General features: G+C 41.7%; 2 protein-coding genes across 2 annotated transcripts; one reads left to right on the forward strand and one right to left on the reverse strand.

Moving 5' to 3' along the window:
• Window positions 1–224: 224 nt before the first annotated feature.
• On the reverse strand, window positions 225–13,115 carry LOC125545897 (DNA-directed RNA polymerase III subunit 1-like). The gene is made up of 27 exons (XM_048709956.1): window positions 12,820–13,115; window positions 12,615–12,744; window positions 12,316–12,465; window positions 12,069–12,225; window positions 11,798–11,979; window positions 11,559–11,677; window positions 11,376–11,475; window positions 10,553–10,753; window positions 10,253–10,401; window positions 10,037–10,178; window positions 9,739–9,879; window positions 9,456–9,644; window positions 8,908–9,142; window positions 7,276–7,369; window positions 6,691–6,925; window positions 5,986–6,177; window positions 5,344–5,442; window positions 4,425–4,628; window positions 4,058–4,330; window positions 3,127–3,274; window positions 2,645–2,796; window positions 1,897–2,055; window positions 1,700–1,816; window positions 1,542–1,627; window positions 1,029–1,233; window positions 701–903; window positions 225–512 (listed from the first exon to the last, which is right to left on the reverse strand). The coding sequence occupies exons 1-27, from the start codon at window positions 12,888–12,890 to the stop codon at window positions 458–460; spliced, it is 4,188 nt and encodes a 1,395-aa protein (XP_048565913.1). The 5' UTR covers window positions 12,891–13,115; the 3' UTR covers window positions 225–457.
• A 5,751-nt stretch (window positions 13,116–18,866) lies between these two features.
• Window positions 18,867–24,261, forward strand: LOC125545898 (conserved oligomeric Golgi complex subunit 4-like). Its single transcript, XM_048709957.1, has 2 exons — window positions 18,867–20,611; window positions 23,468–24,261. The coding sequence occupies exons 1-2, from the start codon at window positions 18,959–18,961 to the stop codon at window positions 24,095–24,097; spliced, it is 2,283 nt and encodes a 760-aa protein (XP_048565914.1). The 5' UTR covers window positions 18,867–18,958; the 3' UTR covers window positions 24,098–24,261.
• Window positions 24,262–25,990: the final 1,729 nt, after the last annotated feature.

Here is a 25,990-nt window from a genome sequence, read left to right on the forward strand (position 1 = left end):
GGTGTATGAACAAATGCCTATTATGCCACACGTGTGGTGAATATCGGTGTCCCAAAATTAACACACAAGAAAGAAAGCATACCAGGTACTCCCTCCGTCCTAAAATTCTTGTCTTAGATATGTCTAGATACGGATGTATCTAATACTAAAATGTGACTTGATACATCCGTATTTAGACAAATCTAAGACAAGAATTTTAGGATGGAGAGGGTAGTAACAAGCAGTGGAGATCATAATCAACACTCTAGTACTGGTATAAATGCTATTAAAATCATCTTTGCCTTCTGTTTTCCTGTCTAAGCTAAAGCGACCCGGTGGCTACGGGTCCTGTCCAAAAATGTCCTTGCCTTTTTTCCTCGTGGCATGCCATGGCGCCTCAAAACTACCTACAACCCCTATCTATGCTGCTCCGACTTCCAGCTTCGGATGGATGGGTTTTCACTGCAGTATGCTGCTGTTATGACGACATGATCGGAGCAGGCTGGTACTTAAATTCGGGCAAACTCTCGAGCCTGCAAGCAAAAAACAAACAAAAATCATACATATGCTTATCTTGTCGCTTAAGAGTGGATTCATTGCAACAATATTACTACTGTCTTGTCTTTTTTTTCTTGGTAGTCGAAACAGGTCTAGAAAAAGCAAAATTGTTATCTCGGAGAACACAGCGAAATTTAAGGTCAGACCGCATGCACGCACGTACCTTTGCCGAACTTTGAGAATGCCGGTGCCAAGTTGCATGGGTATGCCCATGATGATGCACTCGCTGACTCCGTCTATCTGATCCTCACGCCCGGCGTATGAAGCATTAAAGAGATGCTCCGAAGTTTTCTCGAAAGAGGCCAGCATCAGCACGCTGCTCTTCATCTTCGCAATCCCGTACCTCGTGATGCCCAGGACTTCGCCCTGCTCAGAGCATCAACGCGGGCAGCATTTCATTAGTCTTCCAAGGACATGAGGCAGGCCAAAAGATGGAGGGTGTTGCAATTGTAAGATCAAAGTTTCATGATTGACAATGATTACTACTGTACCTTGTATGTCATCAGATCTGCGAGAAGCATCATATGTCTCAGATCGATGATCATGTTGTTGCTCTCAAATGTATACTGAATCTCATCGATGATAGATCTCCTTGCGGCTTCGATTCCGAGTGTCTGGTTCACTTCCATGATGTGATTACTTTTTGTTTTCATAGCGTCGACTCCTGGAGCGCCCAATACTGCTAACAGGTTTGTTCTGTAATACACAATGAATGTACTTGGTTACCATATATCATCTCACAAGAATATTCACGGCAAGGGTTATAAACAATTCCCAGAAGCAATTCGCTAAAATATTTCAACACATCATTGAATGAAGGTTGACAAAGAAAGAAATTAGAAAGCTCATGATCTCTCTCTTTTTTCAAACGGAATGAGAAACAGTCCATGAAGTTTTTTAGAGAGCGCTCTTGCGATTGACACTTTCCAGCAAAGGTAACAACAAGCTCCTCACCGGCAGCAAACTACATGCCACCAAAGCTGAATAAATAGTAAAAGTCTTACCCTTCAACCAGCAGGTTATATCTTTCGATGGTTTTGTCACGTCCTTTAACGGGGTTGACAACAGCTCTTTCAACAGTTGGAATACCCTGAATTGATTAAAACTGTCAGCAACATCCTAATAATGGTACCCAAAAAAAAACATAGCGCGCCATGTTTACCTTCACAATCACTTTTGGAAGCATGGACTTGAGATTGTGCAGCTCAAACTGGAGTTTGGATCTATCTGTTCCATCTGGATATATTCTCAACTTGGCTTCATCAATTACACGAACATGCTGCGAATATCATATACCATGATTACAACCACAGAGAACGTATTGGACGTATCACATCAAACTCAAAGCGTTATTCATACCTGAGATTTTAACTTGAGTTTTGGATAATTTATTATTGATAGCTGCACAGAGTCAGCATTGATTCCTTCGTACCCCTGAGCTTCTATTCGTTGCATATCAAGTTTCACAACCAAATTTGGCTGGCTTGATTTCAAGACAATCTTTATGGCTGCTGCCACCTGTTCAGGCATTACAAGGCTTCTCAGCAAGTTGAGTGCTTCCTTACAAAATATATCTGCTACACTAATAGCTTTTTCTTCATTTCCATGCTCATGTAGAAAAAGAGATGCAAGGACTACAGAACCAGACAAACTAAAACCAAGACAAATCATTGAATAATCTCCACTTCAAGCCAACACATGTTAACAGTGCAATATTTTGCTATTAAAGTAACAGTTATTAACATTATTGCTGGACAGATAAGAAAACTCGTACAAAAAATATAATTATATTTGTTATTTTAATGTCATAAAAACAGCCAAATACAAATAAAAGTTTCGGCATCAATAACAAAAGCCCAAACTTCCTCGATTCTGGGATTGAATTTCTTGCTATAAACTTGTTTTAGACTGTCCTTTTCAGGCCTTTGTAGTTCTCTTTGCAAAACCTAGCCCCCCCCCAAATGACAAATAATCTATCTTTGCAGCTATGGATGGACTAAATATATGCAACATGTTCTTTTAAAAAGAATAACAGGAGGAAAGTGCAAGCAGCCAAACTTTCTTTATGTGCGCGTAAAATTTTAAAAGAAATTCTGAAAAAATATACCTCGCCCAGCACTACTTTCTCGATACAACGTTTCACCTTTACGCCAAATGACTCATCCTGCCCAGACAAAAGTTCTGCAGTGATAATAGGTGTGCTTATCTTTTTAGCAGCATTGATGATTTCCTTGATGCGAGGAACTCCAAGTGTAACATCTTTATTGGTGTTCATTAAGGAAACAAGTACTTAGTGACAATCTTATAAAAGTTTACAGAGGGAGTATAAAGGAAATGAATCTAGTGAATTCAACATCATGTGTTTATATTTACGGACTTTGTATGCCACAACATCGTACCATATTAATAGTGACGGCATAAAACCTCCTTGTTCGAACTGTTGACAGTATCATGTTATATTTGTTAAACTATAAATGAAAAGAGCAGCCCCCTAAATAAAAAGTTTCAGATAAGAAACTAAATATGCGCCACTTCAGCATGTTATAAAACACCACAATTTTCCTTAAATACATAGCACAGAAAGGATACTCATGCTGGCTACTCCTGCAAAATGAAAGGTTTTCAGTGTCATCTGGGTCCCAGGCTCCCCAATACTCTGAGCCCCGATTGCACCAATTGATGCTCCTGCCTCGATTATTTTTGAGTGATAACGAGATAAACAAGTATCAAGAAAAACCTGAGCCAGGAAAAGGAAAAACAAGTCATGTAGCAGACCGACACAAGAACAAAATGCATGGACAAACTATAAATAACAATCCTCGGAGCGGATCTAAAACCAGTCTTACCTACTGTGGTACTGTGTATTACAAAAGATTCATTTCTCAACAAAACTAGGAAAATGTTGCATCAGGAAGTGTTTGGTGAGCATATCACAGTTGAAGTGCTTGAAAGAGACTCACAAATTTACATTCAATTAATTTAGGAGTGGTTGCTAGTTTGGTATTGACATCGACAGAAAAAGCAAGGCACATTTTGCGGGGCAAGCAACAAGCATAAACCACCAGCTTGTTTAATATAAGAAATTTACAAAGCCTACGAACTTGATAAGTAGATCAATACAGCATGCAACTTATGCAGTTGCTTAACTCTAAACGCATGAATGAACACCAAAAAGGACAATAACAGTAAACCGTTACCATACTGATCTACTTGCTGGTAGAAAAGTTGATAATCTCATGCATTTAAATGAGAGATCTAAAGTCTGACTGGATTTTTTTTCTTCTTGGAGAAAAAATGGAAGATTTGTGCCTCAATACATCATGCATTGATTGACAAAAGAAGTTTAGGTACAAGCCTAAGGCTCAGGCTACACCCAGCCAACAACGGCACTTCCTACATTACCCAGCGACATACTACCCCCAGCAACAGCAAAGCCTAACTGGATATAAGCGATGTGTCTAAGATTACAGCACTTCGGCAAAGCAATTATGAATTAGTAAATGCAAAGTATGATACATACCTGCAGTTGTTTTGCAGATATGCCAGAAATATTAGCAGCAACGCACTCCTCAATGCTGGAGTCCTTCCTTCCCACATGATCTTCATCTAGGTGAAGTGCCCGCCTTGTGTTTCTCAGCATTTTGATGCGATTCCCGACAAATTTTGTTAACAATTCCTTGAACCTATCGCTACAACCACCAGCTGAGGGGTCTTGTTCGGAGAGCTTATCATTTAACATTTGTGAGATTGCCTCAGGAGATAATGTTTCATGTCCCCTTTGAGGACATGTGGCCTACAATGTCAAGACATCATTGGTCAATGAACAGAGCACAAAGCACACTTTCCTTTATCAATCTAAGAAAGTATTCATGTATGTTAAAACTAACCATGACTTTCATAAACAATTGGTCCAGATTCAAGGGATTGCCACCTTTTCCTTCCATCTTTACAGGATCCATGCCATCATCTCCATAGACGAATTGAACTATACCACCACTAGCGTTGCGGACTGTCTGATCATAGAAAACTGAGAGATCTTCCAAACCCTTCATTAACCTACGGGACATGTATCCAGTTTCTGCTGTTTTGACCTATGATTAGAAGTTCACAAGAAAGAAAAAAACAGATATCAGACTCCAACTAAGAAATAAAATGATATATCTGCGTTTTTGAAAGAAAAAGGTTATTTGAAGTATCCAGAAGGCGTATTGAGTCAACTGGCAGTGTCCAATGTATTCCACATCAGTCCAGTGAAAAGTAAGACATGTCGTAGTTCATGTCTATAGGCTATTGGACAATGGATATGCCCCCAAGTTAGTATAATACTCTCTCCGATCCAAAATAAGTGTCGTGCTTTTAGTTCAAATTTGAACTAAAACCATGACACTTATTTTTGGATCAGAGGGAGTACCAAATAATGTCACATTGCTAGCATATAATAGCTACCAAGTCAAGTCTGACATAGTTGGTAGGTTGTTGCAGATACCAAAAAATAAAGTTTGATGTATGCTACTCCAGGTTTTAGAAGTTTGATGATGTCTTCTTACTGTATCTTGCCTTTTGATGGGGCTGGGATTACCCTTTCCCTTTACTGAAATAACTAGTAAGCTGAAATGTTATGATCTGATCTATAAAAGTTGCACATTCTAAGCTGTCAGGCTGGCCCAATCAGTGAACTAAATTACAAATCAGAAACAGAGGAAACCAATAGAGTCTAGTACAAAGAAGCAATATTTTATGCTCTACAAATTTTTGATATGTAATACTGTAGTATGCAACCAAAATATGATCTAGATTTAGACCTACCGCTGTGTCAACAAGACCTTCTCTTCCACCCATTGTATGGAAGAAAAACTCTGTAGCAGTCAAACCGGTATAGAATGAATTAGCAACAAAACCTTTCGCCTGCAAATGGAAGACAAAGAAAATAACTTAGCTGAAGAGAACATACATATGTGTTGTCACAATAATATGATCCCACACACTGAATACAAATAAAATGGCAGTTGGACTAAGTAGAAAAGAAAAAAAGATTAAAGATCAATTAGTAAATTCTGACTACAAATGTCATTTCATGTAATGCCGTATGCAAATAATACACTACTACTATACGAACAAATGGATTGCTCACTGTCATTGATAAAAACTAGTTGAAAAATATCATCCGACGTGTCACTGACATGGGCCATATGCGGACATGCCTCACAAGTCATCCTCAGGGTGGATGGAATTTTCAAATTTATACAACTTCGTGATGGTACTTGGCTAATTTTGCCCTAACAGTCTGAATCTTTCTACAGGGTATCCTGCAACAGAGTTGACGGGCCCTCAACAAAATAAAGATTCACATAACCATTCAGCAAATTTTCAAGTGCGTGGTGCATGGCATACGAAAACAAAAGGTGGTTGCACAAATGAGCAAATCATATTTCTTAGTCCTGTTCTTACCGCGGGGGTCTTTGAATTTATAGGGAAGTGAGGAAGCGTTCGATCTATAAAACCATTTGGGGCACGGCGTCCTCCAACTGATTGTTGACCAACACATACAACCATCTGACTGATATTGATTGGAGAACCTTTAGATCCACACTGAGACATGATCAATGGGCTGTTCCTCCAGTGAAGTGTACTCATACAGTGCTGAAAAAATAAGTTTCAACACAAGTCATTCAATGCACAAGTATGATTAATTGAAAATGGACACAACAGGTTCACCAGTGGACTTGAATCATTTATCGATACTTTCACTAAATCCTCACTTAAATAAAAATTAGGCTAGTGATAAGAAACTTGTGTATTGAAAAAATTAGGCTAGTCAAAAAGAGATCTGTACAAGGAAAACTTGCTAGGTAAAACTGCAAAGTTGTGATACTGCAAACATAATATCAAATGTTAGACTGAAGGAATCTGACGCGAAGTTTTTCCAACTTGTACAATATAGCGTGTTCAAAAACAGCTTTCTCCAAGCAGCTGATGTGAACAGTACACCTACGGTTGTACTAGAGTATCAAGCAGCCAGGTTGGTTGGGTTTGCCAACCCGTAATTGAACGCCCCTAATATATAGTTGTATAAAAAGGATCAGGCTAGAAAAACAATCAGAAGCTAATTGGTTAAGGAATCGGGATGGACCAAGAAAACCAGTTAGAACTTACATCTCCAGCTGTGTCTCTTAATTTATTTAGTACACCAGATATCCGAGCCTCCAATGTTTGAGCTCTGCTGCATCCTGGTTGTGGTTTGAGTGCACCCTTTGAATATTGAGCAATAAGCTCATGGCATTCTTGATATCCTTCTCCTATTGTTTTCCCCTTTTTCTCATTTAGACTTTCTCCTGGTTGGACATCATCCACACCAATTGAAAACCCATGATTCCCTATGAACCTTGCACTGCAGGAGAAAAGGTAAATACCTTGGATCAGGACAAACTTTTCATAAACTAGTTTCACATAGCAATTTACAATCACAATTGAAATAAGCAACTATACAATTGATAATCTGCAAAATTTCAATGAGAATTGCACTATATGAATTTGGAAAAAAATGTGTACTAGGTATGATCTCAGAAAGTAAATAAGAAAAAGAAAATATATTTGTATACAAGTTAGAAGAAAGTAAAGATGGTGCCTTCACATTTTTATTCTCTTGAGCAAATGGATAAGAGAAAATTAGTAGTATGGTACAAAATTACAAATAATTAAGAAAGGATAATGTTGTACAAATCTTTGAACTAGTCTCACCTAAACTTTGCCAGACGATTCATACAGCTTGCTGCAGCGTGAGAATTATAATCTCTTATAAGAACGGAGAACATGCCCTCATTATTCCCATTACCTGGAGACAAAACGTCAATCAAATTTTGGTTTGCTTTCAAATCTGTCAAGAAAAGTGAAAATAACAAATACTAGGCCAAATGAATAATGCTGTTTGCTAATGTGAGTGCTGAAATGCACACCATCTGGTATATGTGGTTTATGGCATGATTCATGAGAGTACATCATGACAGAGCTATGACAATGAATAACTAACACTCTCCTGAAAAAGAAGGAAATATCCCAAGAACACGGTACATAATGTCCTGGAATCTAGATTGACACGGATAATTTAGATATGACCATACAATGCACTATTTCGTCAATAAATTGGCATACATCAATAATACCAAGGTCCCATTTCCTCCAAAAAAACAATTCCAAGGTCCAATCCTGAGCTTTGCACTTAAATCCTAAACTCTGTAGTATAATTTCTGAATTTTTTTCTCCAACATGCATCAAAATGTGTGTCATTTAACATTAAGGAGTATGTCAAAATGACGCAAAGATGCAAATAAATCGCAAAACAGAATGCTCAAAAGCCCAAAAAAACAAGAATTATTTATCTAACACTGCAAAAGAAATAAAGAATAAGAAGCCATGAAAACCAAAAAGAAACTAGCAAGCAGAAAAAAGCTAAAGAGAGATTATCATCGCAAATGTTGGGCGCCTCTTAAGTGCAAGATATTTGTTTGGCTAGGGGCAGCCAATTGCTATTGGACTGCACAATGTTTGGAGCATATGGCTTACAACATCCAGACGAATGCCTTCTGTGAAGCCAGGAGGATGAAACGATCTCCCATCTCCTTACAAACTACGTCGTATCCAGGAGATAAGGTGAGGGCCTCCAGATCATTGATCACTCACTCTTTGGAGACTGGCGCAGGAGAAATGTGCCGTCTTCAAGGATGCATGGTCAGACAGCCAGCTGAAGTTCTGAAAGTTGGCAGGAGCAAAGGCACTTTGCCTGCTCCCACTGCACGCTAGGCCTCCAGATGCAGTGGTAGCTTGAGCTGGGGAGTGGGTTTTCCTTGACCACTCTCTGGTTGTCTTTTGGTAGCTCTGTTAGTTTGTTAGCTTAGCTTACTTTCGATGCTCTTGCATCACTTCTTTTCTCTGTGCTTTTTTCTGTTATTTAGTTATAGTTGTATTTTGCGCCTTCCTGGCGTTCTCCTTCTAATGAAATATGACATGCGCTTCGGGGAGTGTTCAAGAGCGAAATCATTGCAAAGTAAGGTTCGGCTATTGCACAAAAGTGAAGCATGGTAGCGTAGACTAATAACAGTTTGCTACTTGGGTGGAACATACATAGTTTATTTTACAAGATAAGACGAAAAACTACTCTTCCTACATCAAATAAACAATTTTCAACTCAGGCATGTAAATAAAATAGTCTGAAGCATTACAATGAAAAGAAAAATTATGCAGTACAAACAGAACATTTTATTAAGAAGACGCATACAAAACTAGAACAGTAGTTCAACCTTCTAATCCCAAGAAATGGTTCTTTAGATGAATCATTGAACTAGAAATCAAAACAAACTTATAAAATGTTCTCACCTAAAGTTTTCTTCCCAACTTGCCCAGATAAAAGTTCACTGTTTCGGAAGTAGACAAAACCATCATTCGGACACATTGCATCATGTACTGCTTCAGATGTCTTATCTTCGACAGTAAGAGCGCATTTCTTAGTACAGATTTTCTCTCTGACACCAAGATTCAGATAGACCTTTGTAAATGCGTTAGGACGTACTAACACACTGAATAGTTGTTTACCAGTCCAAAGCTCAATAGGCTGCAAAAGAGCAGATATATAGTCATTCCAGAGTAACAAGAAAAAACATGCTCCATTTAAAGTCTCTTGTTAAGCATAAAAATGCTGAAACGTGCTTTCCGAAAAGAAGTAGCAACTCAGAGTGAGGGCGCCTCGTTTCCATATTAATACTTTGCAAATTTATTAGCTATTTTATAATGTATCTACTTTTAACAAACATTAGAAGAAGCACAAATGGCATAACTGTTTATATAACTACTTTGATGCTTGCAATAAACATTAAAGCATGGAGAACATATAGCCATAAAGAAAAATAATGCAAAGAAAATATTACCTTAATTAATGCTGGTGTTGGCAAATCAATATTTTCCATTGCATCTCCAAGATATGAACATAAGAGAGTAAAGGAAGACCTGTCATAGAAGGAGTCTTTTCTCGTGATCAGAAAAGAAGATGTCAAAAAGTCCTGCGTGGAAGCAACCAGTATTTCCCCATTCTTAGGGGTACATAAATTGTTCTGGACCTGTGAAATTAAATATCAGATATCAAACTAGTGTTAGTGCATCCAAAGCAAAACAAAAATATTAAACTAAAAAAGAAGAGTTTGCAAGTGCTACCCCCATAAGCATAAGTGCTTCAGTACGAGCTTCCTCTGTCTGTGGGACGTGCAAATTCATCTCATCTCCATCAAAATCGGCATTGTAAGGGTTGCATACAGACTCATTAAATCTTAGTGTTCTCCAGGGCATTATCCTTGCCTGAACTCAATATAAAAAGGAACCAAAGGTGAGACAAATCATTTAGTACAACAAGTACAGTGTAATCAGGCGTGTACATAAACTCTCCTTTTCTATCAATGCTTTGAAACACAAAGCTGTTGTGTTTTCTTGAAGAAGAAAATAGAGCAATTTATACCCTGTGTGACATGATTGACATTCTATGCAAGCTCGGTTGTCTGTTGAAGAGGACAATGTCGCCATCTTCTAAATGCCTTTCGACTATACAGCCATATTTCAAATCCCGAGCAGCAATCCTTCTATCACAGTACTTTAAGTGCCTAAAATGTAGTCCACAGCAAAGTATGAAAGGTGAACTTGTTAAAATTAAATAATTCAGAAAATTACAACTTACAGCTTCGTTCCATCAGGTTGTAATATAAAATTTGCCCCTGGATGTTTGTGTGGTCCATTTCGTATACATTGACGCAGCTTCTCTATGTTATAGTATGAAACTCTTTCAGGATAAGTCAAGACTCGAGCCATCAAAATAGGAATAGCCACCTATAAGTTTGAATTAGTAATGACATACAAAATCAACTGGAGAGTTAACATAAAGAACATCGACCAAATATGGACAAGTACCTCTGTTATACTCAAATTTCTATAACTGGAGAGGGAACATAAAGAACATCGACCATATATGGACAAGTACCTCTGTTATCCTCAAATTTGGGTCAGGAGATATGACAGTCCTTCCAGTGTACTCCGTACGTTTTCCAGACAAGTTCCCACGAAAACGGCCTGTCTTGCCTTTGAGTCGTTGAATAAGGCCACGGTGTTGTGAGTCAATAAGACAGGGGGCATCACTATTGATATATTCAACAACTTGAAGTTGAAGGTGTTGCCAGCAATCCTTGAAAGAAACAAAGGAGAAAACTGAGCTAGAGTTTCCTAATGAAATTACACTTTAATCAGAATAAAGTAATGCAAGATTGGAAAAGATCATGATGCAAATATTCAGCATAAATATGTCATCAGATTTCCGCTTCTAACAGCACTTCTGAGTTAGTTACTTAGGTACATAATCTAGAAGAGAATGTGTAAAATATCTTGCCGTTTTATATGTCTAAATTACAGAATTGTTTGGAGTGTGATGTTGATAATGCACCAGCTACCAGCCCATACAGGCAGATGGATGGTAAGTCATCACTAATGATTAAAGTTATTACTAAATATTCAATTATCTTAGCAAAAATGTCTATTTATCTCACGCCGTGAATAAATCATATTTCCTGAGCAGCACTTCCATACAGCCAACAAATATTTAAAGTGTCTCTTGAGCAGACCTCATCATCGTATCCAACAATCAGCTCTCAAGTTGGGCATTTCATGAACAAATAAAGGAAGACCAGTTTTCTAGAATGCAATGAAAATTTCAGATAACACATATGTAGCACTCCGTAGAGGCAAAGAAAACAGTGGTAAATATAAGAGAAATGAAAGAAAAACGAGTGAAGGACTCTGGGTAATCTTACAAAGCACTTTGCGAGCGGTTCACCACTTTGAAGGGTCCCCTTAAGGATGGAATTTGTATTAACAATGTTCTTCAATATGCAAGTAATACTATCTTCATTGCTGTGAGAAGCAAGACAATTAATGACATTCTTGTGGTTATGATGAAACGCCGTTATATAAGTTCAAGGTGCCAAAGAACAAACCTCATTCTACCACCACCCCCACCAACAAAAACGGAAGGACGGATAGGCACAGGTGGCACTGCGATCTCTGTAATGATAAGTTTCTCAGGCCTATCACCAAGGTTTAGCAATTCACAGTCCTGCAGAATATCAAAGTGTGATAGTAAAAAACACAGGAAATAAACCTATGTCCTATGTACTACGTTAATCGGCTGAAAGTAATAAATACTCTTGTAAGGCGAAAACAGAGTGGCATCCACCTCATCAATCATTCTTCTGAAAAGAGATAGAACAGTTGCAGGGTCCAACGTGTGAATCGAAGTAATGGCTAGTTTTTCCTTCTTGTGTGATAACGCAGACCGGAGTTCTTCTGTACTTCCATCCAGAGTTTTGCTACAATCATGAACAATTACCAAGCCCATTCTGCCCTTCTTAGCTACCCCTGTACATCCAACCAGTTCGTTACTAGGAATTCCCAAGGGAAATTTACATGCAACATGGGAGAAAAAGGAGTATTAGAAGGAAGCTTGCCATTTATGAATCCACACCAGGGGCAACGGGATAGCTTGCATTTGTCCCTCACTTTCTTCATGAGGGCAAATTTGACCAGTGGCTCTGCTCTAGGTTGTCGCATCTTCTTCAGAAACTCTCGGCGGTCTTTCTCCACAAGAAGGACCCTGCTACAGCCCTGCAAAGGCACGGGGTAACAAGTATAAGAACCACAACATATCTGATCACAGACCCCAAGGCATGTAAGCTTCTCCTCGGTGTTAGTTACCTTGCAGATACACTTGACCACATCCAGGATATTGTTGAAGAACCCAACATTGAAAACCGGCAGCGCGAGCTTCAGGTAACCGAAATGGCCTGGGCACTCGGTGTACGAACCGTGGCAGGTGCCGCACTCCCCCTGCTTGTTCGCAGCTCCCTGGAATTTGCCACAGTAAACCGATAATACAACGCATTGCACAAACAGAGTGGCATGCCTGGCTAGAGCACATATGAATCCCTGAATTGTTCAGGCGGATGCAGAGATGAATCCCTGAATTGATCAATGAGGATGGGGCGAGAGATTACCATCCGCGTGTCGAGCAGTCCGTTGGGCGCCGGCTTCATGTTGGGCTCGTAGATCCGGTTGTTCCAGACCTGCGCCTCCGCGGACTGGCGTATCTCCTTGCCGGAGAACATGCTGAACCGCATGCTCTTTCTGCAGCGAAGCGGGGCGAGGGGTCAGTGAGCGGCGAGCACGACGGCGCAAGGGGGTGGGAAGCAGTATCCTTACATCCTTCGGGTGCCGACATCCTCGATGAAGGGCTCCTTGGTGCACCGCAGCTTCTCCTCCTGCCGCAACATCTCGCCCCGACGGCTCCGCCCGATGCCGCGGCCGTGGATTTGTGGCGGATGGGTTTACGGGGAGGCAGCGGCTGCTCGGGGGCGGGGGCACCGGCTGCTCCTCCTCGTTGCTGGAGGAGGGGCGGGGGGTCGAGCGGCAGGAGGGAACGCGGCGAGGTCGGGGGCGGCGGCGGCGGCGGCGGCTCCTGGGGAGGGAGGCGGCGCGGAACCGATCACTTTTCACTTGCGGAAGGGAAACATATTAAATAGGTAAGCGAAATATAAACTCAGTATATGTTGCTGTTTTTCTAGGGTTTCGCCGAGTAGCCTCGCAGGTCGAGTGGATTGGTTCGCTTCCCATAATCACCAGATCCGGAGTTCGATCTTTGCTCTCGACTTTTTTTTGCTTCCTTGCTTTTACAAACGCTAATCGGGAACCAACAGAGTATTTATCACTACCATTCTCTCGACTTCTTGCAAAAAAAAACGACCAAACATACACCCATCTTTTTCTTTTTTCTCCTCGCCCTCGAGCAGAAATTCACTTTACAAACTTTTACAACCTCAACCATCCACTTATGATGAAAATGCAATAATTGTGAATTCTTCGGACATGTTCAAAGAACCCTCTTTTTTTTTGCGATGGAAATAGGGTGTTTTATTTCAAACTCACAGAATTACAATCCTTAGCAACAAGTTCAGAAATAAAAGGAGGGGGTTGGTTAAGCCAGGACGCAGTGCTATCCCCAGATCTACCATAATTTGCTAAGCAATGTGCAACCTTGTTTTGATCACGAGAAACTTTAACACGAACAAACACCCTATTCTCCAGTAAACCTTTGATTTCTGCCAAGAGATGACCATGTGCTGATCTATCCAGTGAATCATTAGATAGTGCTGACAAAGCTGCCAAACAATCAGATTGTAGCTGAACTGGTCGATCCGACCGTTGAATTGCGAGACTTACTCCTTCCATAATCGCATGTAACTCCGCTTCCAGCGCCTCATTACAGTGATAAATGCAGACACAAAAGACAATACTGTCAGCTTCCGCTACATATATTTTTTTAAAGGAATTACTGGAATTTTTGTGTTCGTGAGGTGTTCTATAATATATTGATAAGGTGAATTCAAAAGAAATCAGTGGGCGCGTCATGCATGTGTTTTTGGACACGGCCCCCCTGACGTGCTGTCAGCTCACTGACATGTGGACCATGCCTCATGTGTCAGTGGGCCAATGTCAATTACAGTATGTCAAAGGATTCGGCTCCGTGTTTTGTGACTCTGGGCATGACAGCGTGTTTGTGGGATCACATTATGGCAGAATAAAAATATACACTCCATTTTCCAGTTTCATCACATGTTACGAATTCATGACCTCCCATGTCACTGTACAATTTGATTGAGCTAAGCCAAGGACGTGAGGAGCATTACCTGCCTCATCAACTTCATGTTCTTCTTCTGTCTGCAACAAAAATAATATCAGTAGAACCACGTGAACGTAATGCACATACTTGAAGATGCCCACGTATTATTTTCGTCTATTGCTAGTAAAAACCAGATAACCATCTTTTTCCTTTGGCATCTCACTAGAGTAGAAAACAATGAATCGTGACTGATATAGTTTAGAATGAGCTCTAGTATCAAACAATTGGCAAACAAACTATGATGATTGTTTCCAACCTCTATAGTGCTGGCAAACTAATACATGGAAAAGGCCGGAGTGAACTGCCTACATAATCGCACCATTATACATGGAAAAGCTATTAAAATGAGTACCGTAAGAACATCAACAAATATATAACTTCCTTTTGGTATTAAGTCATCTTCACAAGAAACTAACCTGAAATGCATTGTTGCACCAGATTACCAGGCCTTCGTGAAGCAATGTGTTCATATGAAATGCAATATGTTCTAATGTTTTTCATGACCCGCAAGTCGTGGTACGACAATTGATAGGAACCAATATGAGTGTCTTTTATTTTACTTGTTGACCTACGTGTCAACGAGTGGCGACAAGTGATAATCATGCACCAATGGACCTCGACTTGGTGCCGTATGTGAACAGGGAGTTATACAACAATATGAGGTTGAAGAAACGTCGTGCAAAAAGATTATACACATGGGGAAGAACAGTTGTGTGACTGTAGGATAGCGATTTTGAAGTTGCTACCACGGTAGAGTTTTTTTTGCTGTAAAAGTACTGCCACAGCAGAGAATTGAAACTGATGCCACAACAGGGGTCTCCTGTTGAAAAAAACTGCCACGACAGTGTCGTGTGTACGACCATCTATGATCCCTTTGCGGTTCGACTAGAGGCATGAACAAGCACAAAGAGCAGGATTAGCAGGAACACACGAGGTAACCCAGGTTCGGGCCGCTGTGAAGCGTATAGCCCTACTCCTGCTTCGTGTATTGGATGTGTATGAGTCTAGTTACAAGGAGCGCACGTCTGGCAAGGTGCCTAGGAAGTGCTGCTACGCGTGCAAATGGACAGGGTTTCGACCTTTGTTAAGGTAACCATGGGCCTCCTTTTATAGACTAAGGGGTCACCATAATGGCAAAATGGTAAATACACACTGCAGATAGTGGCTACAGTGCCAAACACCTAACTCTGATGGGTTAGACAAATGCATTTAATGCAATATGAGGTGTCTTGTGGATGGAGCTCTCCGGCAAGGTTGGTCTCTCCTTCTGTGTCGTTCGCCCATCTACCTTTTTTCATTTGACACATCATTTGGACGGGTGTCATTAAAGTTGTATCTTCGGTGATGAGCTGTCACGTGCCTAGATAAGTCTCACCTAACTACCTGCCCCGCTCGACACCTAATTGACAAGTGACGACCTGACCGATGAGGTGGAACGGTGGCATGGTAGTGGGATTCTTGCCGGGCTCGGAGCTTGTCGGGCTGGAATCTTGGCGAGCTCTCCTCGGCAAGGATCTTGCCGGGTCTTCGAGCTGTACCTTCAATATTTCTAATCTCTGTTTTGGAGATCTCCTTTGTAGTTATTGTAATCTAGTCTTGAGTTCGGCTTTTGTTATCCTTCGACAAGCCTTGCCATCGGGAAGGCTACTATTCCATGTGCATAAGTCTGGGGAATTAAGGACTCCATTCTTAATTCACCGACATACAGGCATAACAAAAACTGCTGCCACAACAAAAAAAATCCTAAAAAACACCGCCATGACAGGATTTCACGAAGAAGGTTTCGACGACGAGCCAAACTTCTTGAACATAAGGGGCTATACCATGTCACTAAATAACGAATTGCTTGTGATGTTAATCCACTTTTATGCAGCTTGTTTAATGTGCGTAGACGTGTTTTATATGGTGATCCTTCACAAAAAATATCAAGTAATTAGTTTTCATCAAAGTGCAGCACCGTCTTGCACAACAAACCACTTGGTTGTCTTGACGAGTTCAAGGTCGTCTTGAAGTTCGGAACATACCCATCGAAAGGAGACCAAGAATCATATGAGATATGATCAGCATGCTGACATACTTATCTCATTATTCTGTCATCGGTGATGTCACATCAATGTTGGAGTAAGTGAGTCGTGGATCTTGAATCGCCAATAATCAATAATGAGGGATGTTGATTTTAGTGAGAGCATACTCTAATTAATTATTATTTTGAGATGCATAAATTATGAACAAGTCTCTAGGTGTGTTTGCATTTTCGTTGTAGATAGAATGGCATGCAATCCCACCTTTGCACAGCTCCCTTTTCTTCGAAAAAATAGTTGCAACTAGCAACAACTTTATAGTTTTGCACCGTAATCAGAGGATTGTCCTCGAAGGTGCCAAGAAAGAACACATTCTAGAGCAGATTCTCGTTGACGCTCCACTAGATGACTCCACTCAGGATGATGAAAATGTTTATCATCCTAAGAGTAACGACTACAAAGCAGTACAGTGTATCATCCTTGCACCCATGGAGCCAGAACTTCAAAAACGTTTTGAAAACAATAATGCTTATGAGATAATTGTGTAGTTGACAACTTTGTTTGGGCGGTAGGCAAGAGCTGAAAGATATGAGATATCCAAGGCATTGTCCAAGTGTAAGATGAAAAAAGGAAATTCAGTGAGTCGGCACTTACTCAAGTTAACTAGGTACTGGAATCAGTTGGTGTCGTATGTGCGAGCACTACACCTGGGAGCGAGGGACACCCCCTCTTTGCTTGGAGAGGGGCTGCCACACTCACAGTCTAACCCTAACTCATGATGATGAGCAAAAGGTGACACAATAGTCTTTACCCATGTTCGTCCGCTCAGAAGCGTAACACCCTATGTTCTGTTGCTTGTATTAACTAGAGGATGATGGTGATTACATTGGATGAGATAGAGTCCTTCTCTCTAAATTGCTTGAGGAGGAAGAAGAGAATGCGGCTATTGTCAGGAACAACAAATGCCCTAGCTCTGTGGTGTGCCATGGTATGAAATGTTTCAACTCTTTTAGGTGGTTAGGGTCCTCCTTTTGTAGTCACACAAGGGGCTACCACATTAGCCGAGTACAACTGTGTTCCTACCACATTAAATGCGGGTATATGTGTTGCCGGACCCTTGTCGGGTAGGTGAGGCACCTATCTTGTCACATTGCATGCTAGTGAAGCCCTTTTACGTGACACGTCGATGGTGAGGTGTCATGCGCCTAGTAAAAAGGGGTGATGATTCACCCTGGTCTTCATCTAACCGTCGTGCGGTGGTGCTCTTCGCACGACAGCTCACCCACTCCGTTGTAGGTTGTGGCAGGCCTGTGAACTAGGCTCACCACTGTAGGTTGTGATAGATGTAGCTGTCATGCTCGTAGGCCATGTTGGGTGGCGTTGACGGGTCATTGTCAGGGCAGGAGCCGTTTAAGGGGGTACTGATGCCGAAGAAGCTGTTGGTGCGAGGAAGCCACATAGTCCTTGGCTGCTCTCGTGAAGTAATCTTGGCCTTGGCGTTGTCAATGGTGTGCGAGTACTTTCCTAGGGTGATGTTCTTGTTAGTGATTGTCTTCACAAAGATCTGTATCTTGAGGGCACGTCTTGACAAAGATCTGCATTTCTCCACGTTGTTGAGAGGCAATGTGAATGATAGACTCCTTGTGGATGTTGTTGTCAGCAAGGGTGCGCCCCTCCTCAAGCTACTTGCCTGCAGAGAGGAGACGCTTGTTGCAAGGAGGAAATCCCCTCAGTCTTGGATCTTGATGAAGATCTGCATGCCACCTCAAAGGCGGTTTAGCCTTGTGTTACCGGGAGGTAACCGATGCTGATGTGCCAAGTGGGACTGTCATGGCCCTGGTTGATGGACATGTGAGACCCTAGTTCTCACGGGATCAACATTTGGAGGCTTTGAGCAAATTTTCATCCGAGCTGACAGTTGATCTTGTCTTCGCGTCCCTCCCACTTAGCTATAATGGCTTTATCATGAATTATACCATGAATTGGATGAACAAGAGTGTGAATGAGTTCTTCAATATGCTCAAGACTGCATAATATGTGGAATACATAAGGACGTCAATCATGTGATGATGATGCACAAAACGACCAGTTTTAAGAAGGACAAGGTCATGAAAAGGGGCAAATCCAAGAGTGCCGGTAAGACGGACGCAAGTGGAAAGCCTAAGGGTGGCACTCTTCCGACACTTAATGTTTCTTTTGTAATGAGAAGGGCCATTGGAAGAGAAACTGCAAGAAATATTCGACAGATAAGATGACAGTCCAACTCAGATATGAGTGTCATATGGCAGGTCGGAACCAACACCATAGGTGGCGAGGGCCTCTCATCGTCACCTCGCTCAACAACATCTCTGCCATTGCAATCTCTAAAGAAAATTTATATTCAAAAAACGGAAGAAGTATTTAATACTTTGTTGTAGCTATGCAAAAGTGAAGTCAAGGATGATGTAAGTGTGCAAACAAATAGTAAAATTTACAGAAAATCACAATGAATGTAAACTGAAAAAAGAGAGGGCGTTTTCATACACGGCCAAAGCGACACTGAAAAATAAACACCAATTTCTCCCACGCTGCAGCAACCCCCCACCGCGGCCAGATCCCGCACATCTGATCTCACTGAGATCCACCCTGCTCCCCGGCGGCCATGGCCGTGCCGTCCGCCGCGCCCACCCCGCGCTCCCCTCGCCCGGACTCATCGGCGGCCGCCGACGCGTCGGCCGACGCCGCCCCGTCCCTGGACTTCGGCGACCCGGCCTCCCTCGCCGCCCTCCGCGGCCTCACCGACGCCGGCGCCGCCACCCGCCTGCTCCACGAGTGCGTCGCCTACCAGCGCGCCCTCGACGCCCGCCTCGACGCGCTCCTCGCCCGCCGCCCCGACCTCGACCGCGCCGCCGCCTCCCTGCTCCGCTCCGCCCCGCCGCTCCTCTCGCTCGCCGCCTCCGACGCCGCGGCCCTCAGGGAGTCCTCCTCCTCCACCGCGGCGCTCGCCGAGGCGCTCTCCTCCCGCGTCCGCCACCTCGATGCGGCCCACTCGCGCGCCGAGTCCGCCCTGGCCCGCGCCGAGGCGGCCCTCGACCGCTCCCGCGCGCTCGACGCCGCGCGCCGCGCCCTGGCCGCCGACGACCTCGCGGCCGCCGCCACCGCCGTGCACGAGTTCCTGGCCATCGACGCGCGGTTCCCCACCGACGACGACCTCCGCCGCGACCTGCTCGACATCAAGCGCCGCCTCGAGGGTCTCGCGCGCCGGAGGCTCTCCGCCGCGGTCGACGCCCAGGACCACCCCGCCGTGCTGCGCCTCGTGCGCCTCTTCCCCCTCCTCGACCTCGCGCCCGAGGGCCTCCAGGTCTACGTCGCCTACCTCAAGAAGGTGGTCGCCCTCCGCGCCCGCGCAGACTTCGAGCACCTCACCGACCTAATCTCTGCAACCCAGCCTACCTCGGAGCGCCCTGATTTCGTTGGCTGCCTCACCCGTCTCTTCAAGGATATTGTGCTCGCTGTTGAGGAGAATGACGCGGTGCTTCGTGAGCTACGGGGTGAGGATGGTGTTGCCTATGCCATCATCGAGCTGCAGGAGGAATGCGACTCGAGGGGCACCCAGATCCTTCGTCGCTATGCTGATTACCGAAAGCTTGCCCGTCTTTCATCAGATATAAACTCCTATACCAAGAATCTTCTCTCGGTCATGGGTTCTGTCACCAATGCCGCAGGTGGTAGTGAAGGGCCTGACCCCAGGGAGGTTGAGATTTATCTAGAGGAGATTCTTGCATTGACACAACTGGGTGAAGACTATACTGAGTTTATGGTGAACAAGATCCGTGGACTGAGGGATGTCAAGCCTGAACTCGGTCCGCAAGCAATGAAAGCCTTCCGTAATGGTAGCTTCAATAAAATGGAGAAGGATTTGACTGGGTATTATGTGATCTTGGAGGAGTTCTTCATGGTGGAAAACATAAGGAAGGCCATCCAGATTGATGAGCCAGTGCCTGATGGTCTCACGACCTCAATGGTCGACGATGTGTTCTTTCTACTGCAGAGCTGCTGCCGGCGGGCAGCATTCACTGCAAGCATCAACTCGCTACTTGCTGTGCTTGGTGGGGCAACGAGCCTACTAAGCAATGAGTTCCAGGAGGCACTACAGTGGAGAATGAGGGAGCCAAACTTGGGCGCAAAGCTCTTCTTAGGTGGTGTTGGAGTTCAGAAGACCGGGGAGGAGATTACAACTGCGCTGAACAACATGGATGTGAGCTCAGAATATGTCCTGAAACTCCGCCATGAGGTCGAGGAGCTCTGTGCAGAGGTGAGTTTATTTTTGTCTCCTTCTACCTGTTTGTGTATGTCAAACACTGGCACGGATTTGGCAGTTAAGCTCTGTACACATTTAATTAAGATGAACTCAATTCGATAGTATGCTTCTTCTGTGTGTTCTAGGTTGCCATTTTTTAAAGTAGAAGCCCACAATATGGTGACATTCTCTAGAAAGTACTGTTAGTAGTATCATTCTGTCTGAACAGACACAGACTGTTTCAAATGTTAAGGGTTGCATGCACCTTCTTTGAACTGCAAGCTTAGTTAGCTCCAACTAGTTGCTGTGTTGATAAATCCTTAGGCACTTCTCATATTTTTGTGGTTGTAAACTTGTTTACTCGACGCTAATCAAAGTTGTGGGCCAGTGGCTATGATAATGTGATGACTGCTGCCATATCGATAGAAGAACAAGAAGCTATGAGCTCACTAACTTCTTATCCTGTTCCCAATACATTTATAGACAGAAAATGATCTCAACCATTCACTTTATTCCATGTGCTTGATCAATATGCCAAGTAAACTGAAATAGTTCCCTCACATCTGTATCAGATTAAATACCAGTTTTATAAATTCTTATACTGTTACTGTCTCTTAAGGACCTTTCTATATACTTAAGGGTTTCAATAGTTCCAATGCAATTTCTGTGTCATGTGCTTATGGTTACTATCAATTTATGACCAATTTGATGAACCAGTAAATTTGTGTAATAACATAACATCGCAGTTACGAAACACGTTTACTGGTATCCACAGTACCATTATATTCATTCTTGCAAAGGATACACCACAAATCCTCTTATGAACTTTAATATCTTTGGACATGATGATCAACATGATTGGCATGGATAGAAACTTCGATTGTTGTCCTCAACTCAAAGAGACCCAGCACATGTGTTCTGCTGTCTCCTGCAAAGTGCAAAGTAACAACACATGGTTCTGGAAAATGCATGTCTGCATAGTTGTAACATAAATGATAGTAGTAGGCACAATTTCTCAGTCTTGTTAATTGGACGATTACACACATCAGTTTGCATGTAACCCACGATTTTTTATTTTGCAATCTTCGTTGGTGGAATGAAGGTTCCTGATGACTCACGAGCATCTCCTTCTGATACTTCTGATTATTGAACTACATTTAAATGAAAAGTAATAATATCACGTATTATCTGGAACTCACTGCAAGCAACAACAAACGAAAAAGGTGTAACTATTTGCTTATAAATCTCAACTTCAACAGAAGATAATAGTACCAAAGATTATTGTATATTTGTATTATGCTTTATACATGCCTAAAAGATATAGTACATCCATGGCGTCGACAAGTTTTCATTACTCTCCCAGCTGTGCAGCCTGACCTAATGTTGTGTCAGGGGTTGTTCCACCTAACATTACTAGTGCTTCAGTGTCAGCTAAACAGTTCTAGTAGGGTAAATTAATATTCGTAAACATAGGTATACTATTACAGGTGACAACCCTGAACCCTTGCTCTGCACCATGCTGCCTAGGAGCCCTCCGTTGAAACTAAAACAGCCTGCCTACAACAAAACAGCTTAAATGATTCAGTGCTGAACAAATATATCTACATCAAATAAGCTTAACTGAATCATCTTTGCATTTGTCAGAAAAATCTTGCAACGGAAATAGCATTGTCAATTAAATATTCATTGCGAATGCCTGTCTCACAATCATCTAAAATCAATATCTTGATGATTCAAACAAATTCATGTTATTAATGTTGATTCCTTTAGGTTTTTGCATACTGCAAAACAAAAAAAAGATTTACAAACTGCAAGGAGATTGCAGTTGAAATATAGTCCTCTCCTCAGCACTTAAAGTTGACAAATAACATAATTTACACAAATCGCTGGTTAGAAAGAAGGAATTAAGAAACAGAGATAATTGAAGAACAATATTACAAGAATAAAATTGGATACCCCAGTAAAGCACATTGCCATATATACTCCATTCTGGCAAATTGAAAACCTTATGCCTTGGCTGAATCTTTTGACGAGCTATCTTCAAATTGAATTTCTATATTTATGAAATAAGACTAGGAGCATTGATCATGAGATGCTTGATTGTCAGGTTTATAGTGTTTTCCCCTAGGTGACGTCTTATATTTGGGTGTTAGCTATTGTGCTTGCGGTCAACTGGCCACTTCTGAAACATAGTGTGTTACTTCAAACAACAACTTTAGAACATGTGGTTTACCCCAAATCAATGTGATTACAGAGTATGTGCGTGTTTAAAATCTGTTCACATTGCAAACACACATTAATGGAATATCTTGTTTGCAAAATCTTACGTGGTATTCCTATGTTTGCAAGCGGATTTCATCCTTTTATGCATGCAATCAATGTTTTGAAACTTTGACCACCAATGTACATAAGTATTTTTAGATTGTTCACATGGAAATGATCTTATCATATTATACTATTTACTAGATTGTCCATCATAAATTCTTACACATGATTACAGTTTCCCTTCCAACTTTTTTACAGTTTAATATATTTATTTTTTGGTAATAATAAGGGGGAGTTTCTCTTCCAAAAAAAACACTACAGTTTAAATTTTGTTTGGTAATAAGAAGAGGAACTAATGCTCAAGGTATCTGTTGTACTGTATCCATATCCAAAGTGACAAGTAAAGAGATTGGAGGAAAAATATTCTCTTTTGAAATTATTGGAGCAATTAACTCACTTACAAATTGTATGGCTCTTATGTGTTGTTCCTCAAGTCCTCGATCTTATGTGAAACAGCTAATGGTTTGATTGAGCTATGGTAACTTAATCTCAATGGTCTTTTAGTCATCTCTGACAACTGAATTGCTCTGCTGCTTTTCATCACAGATTTTCCATGCTCCTGCTGACCGAGAGAAGATCAAGTCCTGTTTATCGGAGCTAGGTGAAATCAATGCTTCCTACAAGAAGATCCTTTATTCTGGGCTGGAGCACTTAGTGGCATCTATTGCGCCTCGCATTCGTCCTGTCCTTGACACGGTTACCACTGTTAGCTATGAGCTGGATGATGCCGAATACGGGGAAAATGAGGTGAACGACCCATGGGTGCAGAAGCTTCTCCTTGCAGTCGACACTAACGTTACATGGCTCCAGCCAATGATGACATCGAACAACTACGATTCCTTTGTGCACCTGGTCATCGACTTCATTGTCAAGAGGCTTGAGGTTATCATGATGCAGAAGAGGTTCAGCCAGCTTGGTGGCCTGCAGCTCGACAAGGAGGTTCGCTCCCTGATCAACCATTTCTCGGAGATGTCACAGAGGCCAGTGCGAGACAAGTTCTCGAGGCTTTCCCAGATGTCGACCATCCTGAACTTCGAGCGCGTGTCTGAGATACTGGACTTCTGGGGTGACAATGCTGGGCATCTGACATGGCTGTTGACACCTGCGGAGGTGAGGAGGGTCTTAGGGCTTAGGATCGACTTCAGGCCCGAAGCGATTTCTGCTTTGAGACTCTAACCTGTGCATTTAAAATACACACTTGTCACACTATTGTTCATTTGTATGTGATATATCATGAAATGTTTTCCCTGTTTTTGTCCTCTTGCTATCGTGGATAATCCCACTTTAATCCTTGTTGAAATAGTGATTATATATGTTAGTGAATTTGTCGCGTTAACTTTGGGAGATGTGTGTATGAATTTGTAGATACTATATGTCAAACCTATGTGCGTGGTAATGCTGGGTGTAACATTTTTTAAAGATAATGTAATAATTAGTTATTTTTTTGAGATAATTTATCTGAACTTATAGCACTTGCTTGATTTTTTTAAAATTTAAGAAGTTGAAATTTGACGAGACCCTTTCTTGATGAAGAAGATAATTTTGGCCGCCTGGAGTATTTGGATCATCAATGATACAGGTGTTTTGCAAAATGGAAAGGGTTAGAAGTGAGATAAATTTTTACAGCTAGCCAACCCGTGTTTTTTTTCTTCGTAAACCTTCGTGCGTATTATCAGATTTCTGTAAAATGTGTTCATTTGCTTGCCCTAAGATGTGTGACTTGATTCGAACTCTCCAACTCTTTATCGAGTTACCGTGGTGACCGAGGGAAGGAGATGGTGGCGGAAGGAATTAGGAAAAAAAAAGGTGGAGTCAGTAGGAAAATAGAATAAACAATACTCCCTGCGATCCAAAATAATTGACGCAGTACAAGATAGTGCAACTATATATTGCACTCTTACTTTCCTAGATCCTCACGGATACATCCTACATACAGGAGACATGAATAAAAGGTACTCTGTAGAAATATACATATACTCCCTTCGGTTAACAAATTTCGTAGGATGCAAAACTGTCCAATCAATGGAACACACTTGTTTTCCTCAAACAATCATGATTGTCAGTGCTTTAATATGCATTAACTACAACACATACACACTCCACCTTTTATTCCCCGTGGTCATATTTTTTTGTATCCTGGTCTTCCAGTCTCCAACGTACTCCCTCCGGTCCTTTTTACTCTGCATATTAGGTTTGTCTGAAGTCAACCTCATCCAACTTTAACCAAGTTTATACAAAAAATTATTAACATTCACATAACAACACATTTATTATTAGATCCATCTCAGAATATATTTTCATATTATATTTATCACATGTTATAGATGTTAATATTTTCTAATATAAATTTGGTCAAACTTAGCAAACTTTGACTTCAGTCAAAGCTAATGTGCGGAGTGAAAAGGACCGGAGGGAGTACAAAAGGATACTCCCTCCGTCTAGATGAATAAGTCATCTTAGGCTGCTTGTAATGGGTAGTATCATACCTTAGTATCATGTATATGATACTAAGATATGATACTACCTCCGTAATGCATAGTATCATATACTAATATCATAGGTAACCTTATTATTGCCATACATGACACGTAGTACCATAGCATTTAATATGATACGGTATCATGATATGATACTCAACACTCTCTTTCTTCATTTAATTCTATGCCACCTCAGCAAAATAGTCTAGTTGACATGCATAATACTAGCTATGATACTACCATTATGACCAGCCTTAGATTGTGCACCGTGACCAAGGAGAAGGGAAAAACGAGAGAACTTAATATTTATTTACTAATTAATAGCATTGCATGCAATGAGCTAACCACTGCATGTCGTGTTTAGGAGTAGTCTCAAGTCATTAAAAGCATGCACACCCACATCTCTTATTGGTTGATATGTCAAGAAACAAGAAACGAGGTAGAAGTTAATGCACCGCGCCTAAGTGTTTTGGGATTATTCGATTTTCGTAAAATGACTTACACACCTAGACGGAGGGAGTATTATTTTGCTTTCCGCGCCATATAAAACTTGAACTTCTTGAAGTAACTTATGGAGACATGATTGTATAAA

Source organism: Triticum urartu, chromosome 3 (genome assembly GCF_003073215.2).
Source record: "Triticum urartu cultivar G1812 chromosome 3, Tu2.1, whole genome shotgun sequence".
In the NCBI taxonomy this organism is placed as follows: domain Eukaryota; kingdom Viridiplantae; phylum Streptophyta; class Magnoliopsida; order Poales; family Poaceae; genus Triticum; species Triticum urartu.

Bases quoted from the DNA above. Each gene is read 5' to 3' on its own strand.
- LOC125545897 (XM_048709956.1), bottom strand. From the start codon at position 12,890: ATGTTGCGGCAGGAGGAGAAGCTGCGGTGCACCAAGGAGCCCTTCATC. The intron at 10,402-10,552 runs GTACTTGTCCAT...TCAAACTTATAG, and splicing joins CAAATTTGAGGATAACAGAG to GTGGCTATTCCTATTTTGAT. The intron at 6,926-7,275 runs GTGAGACTAGTT...TTTCTCCTGCAG, and splicing joins AATCGTCTGGCAAAGTTTAG to TGCAAGGTTCATAGGGAATC.
- LOC125545898 (XM_048709957.1), top strand. From the start codon at position 18,959: ATGGCCGTGCCGTCCGCCGCGCCCACCCCGCGCTCCCCTCGCCCGGAC. The intron at 20,612-23,467 runs GTGAGTTTATTT...TTTTCATCACAG, and splicing joins TCGAGGAGCTCTGTGCAGAG to ATTTTCCATGCTCCTGCTGA.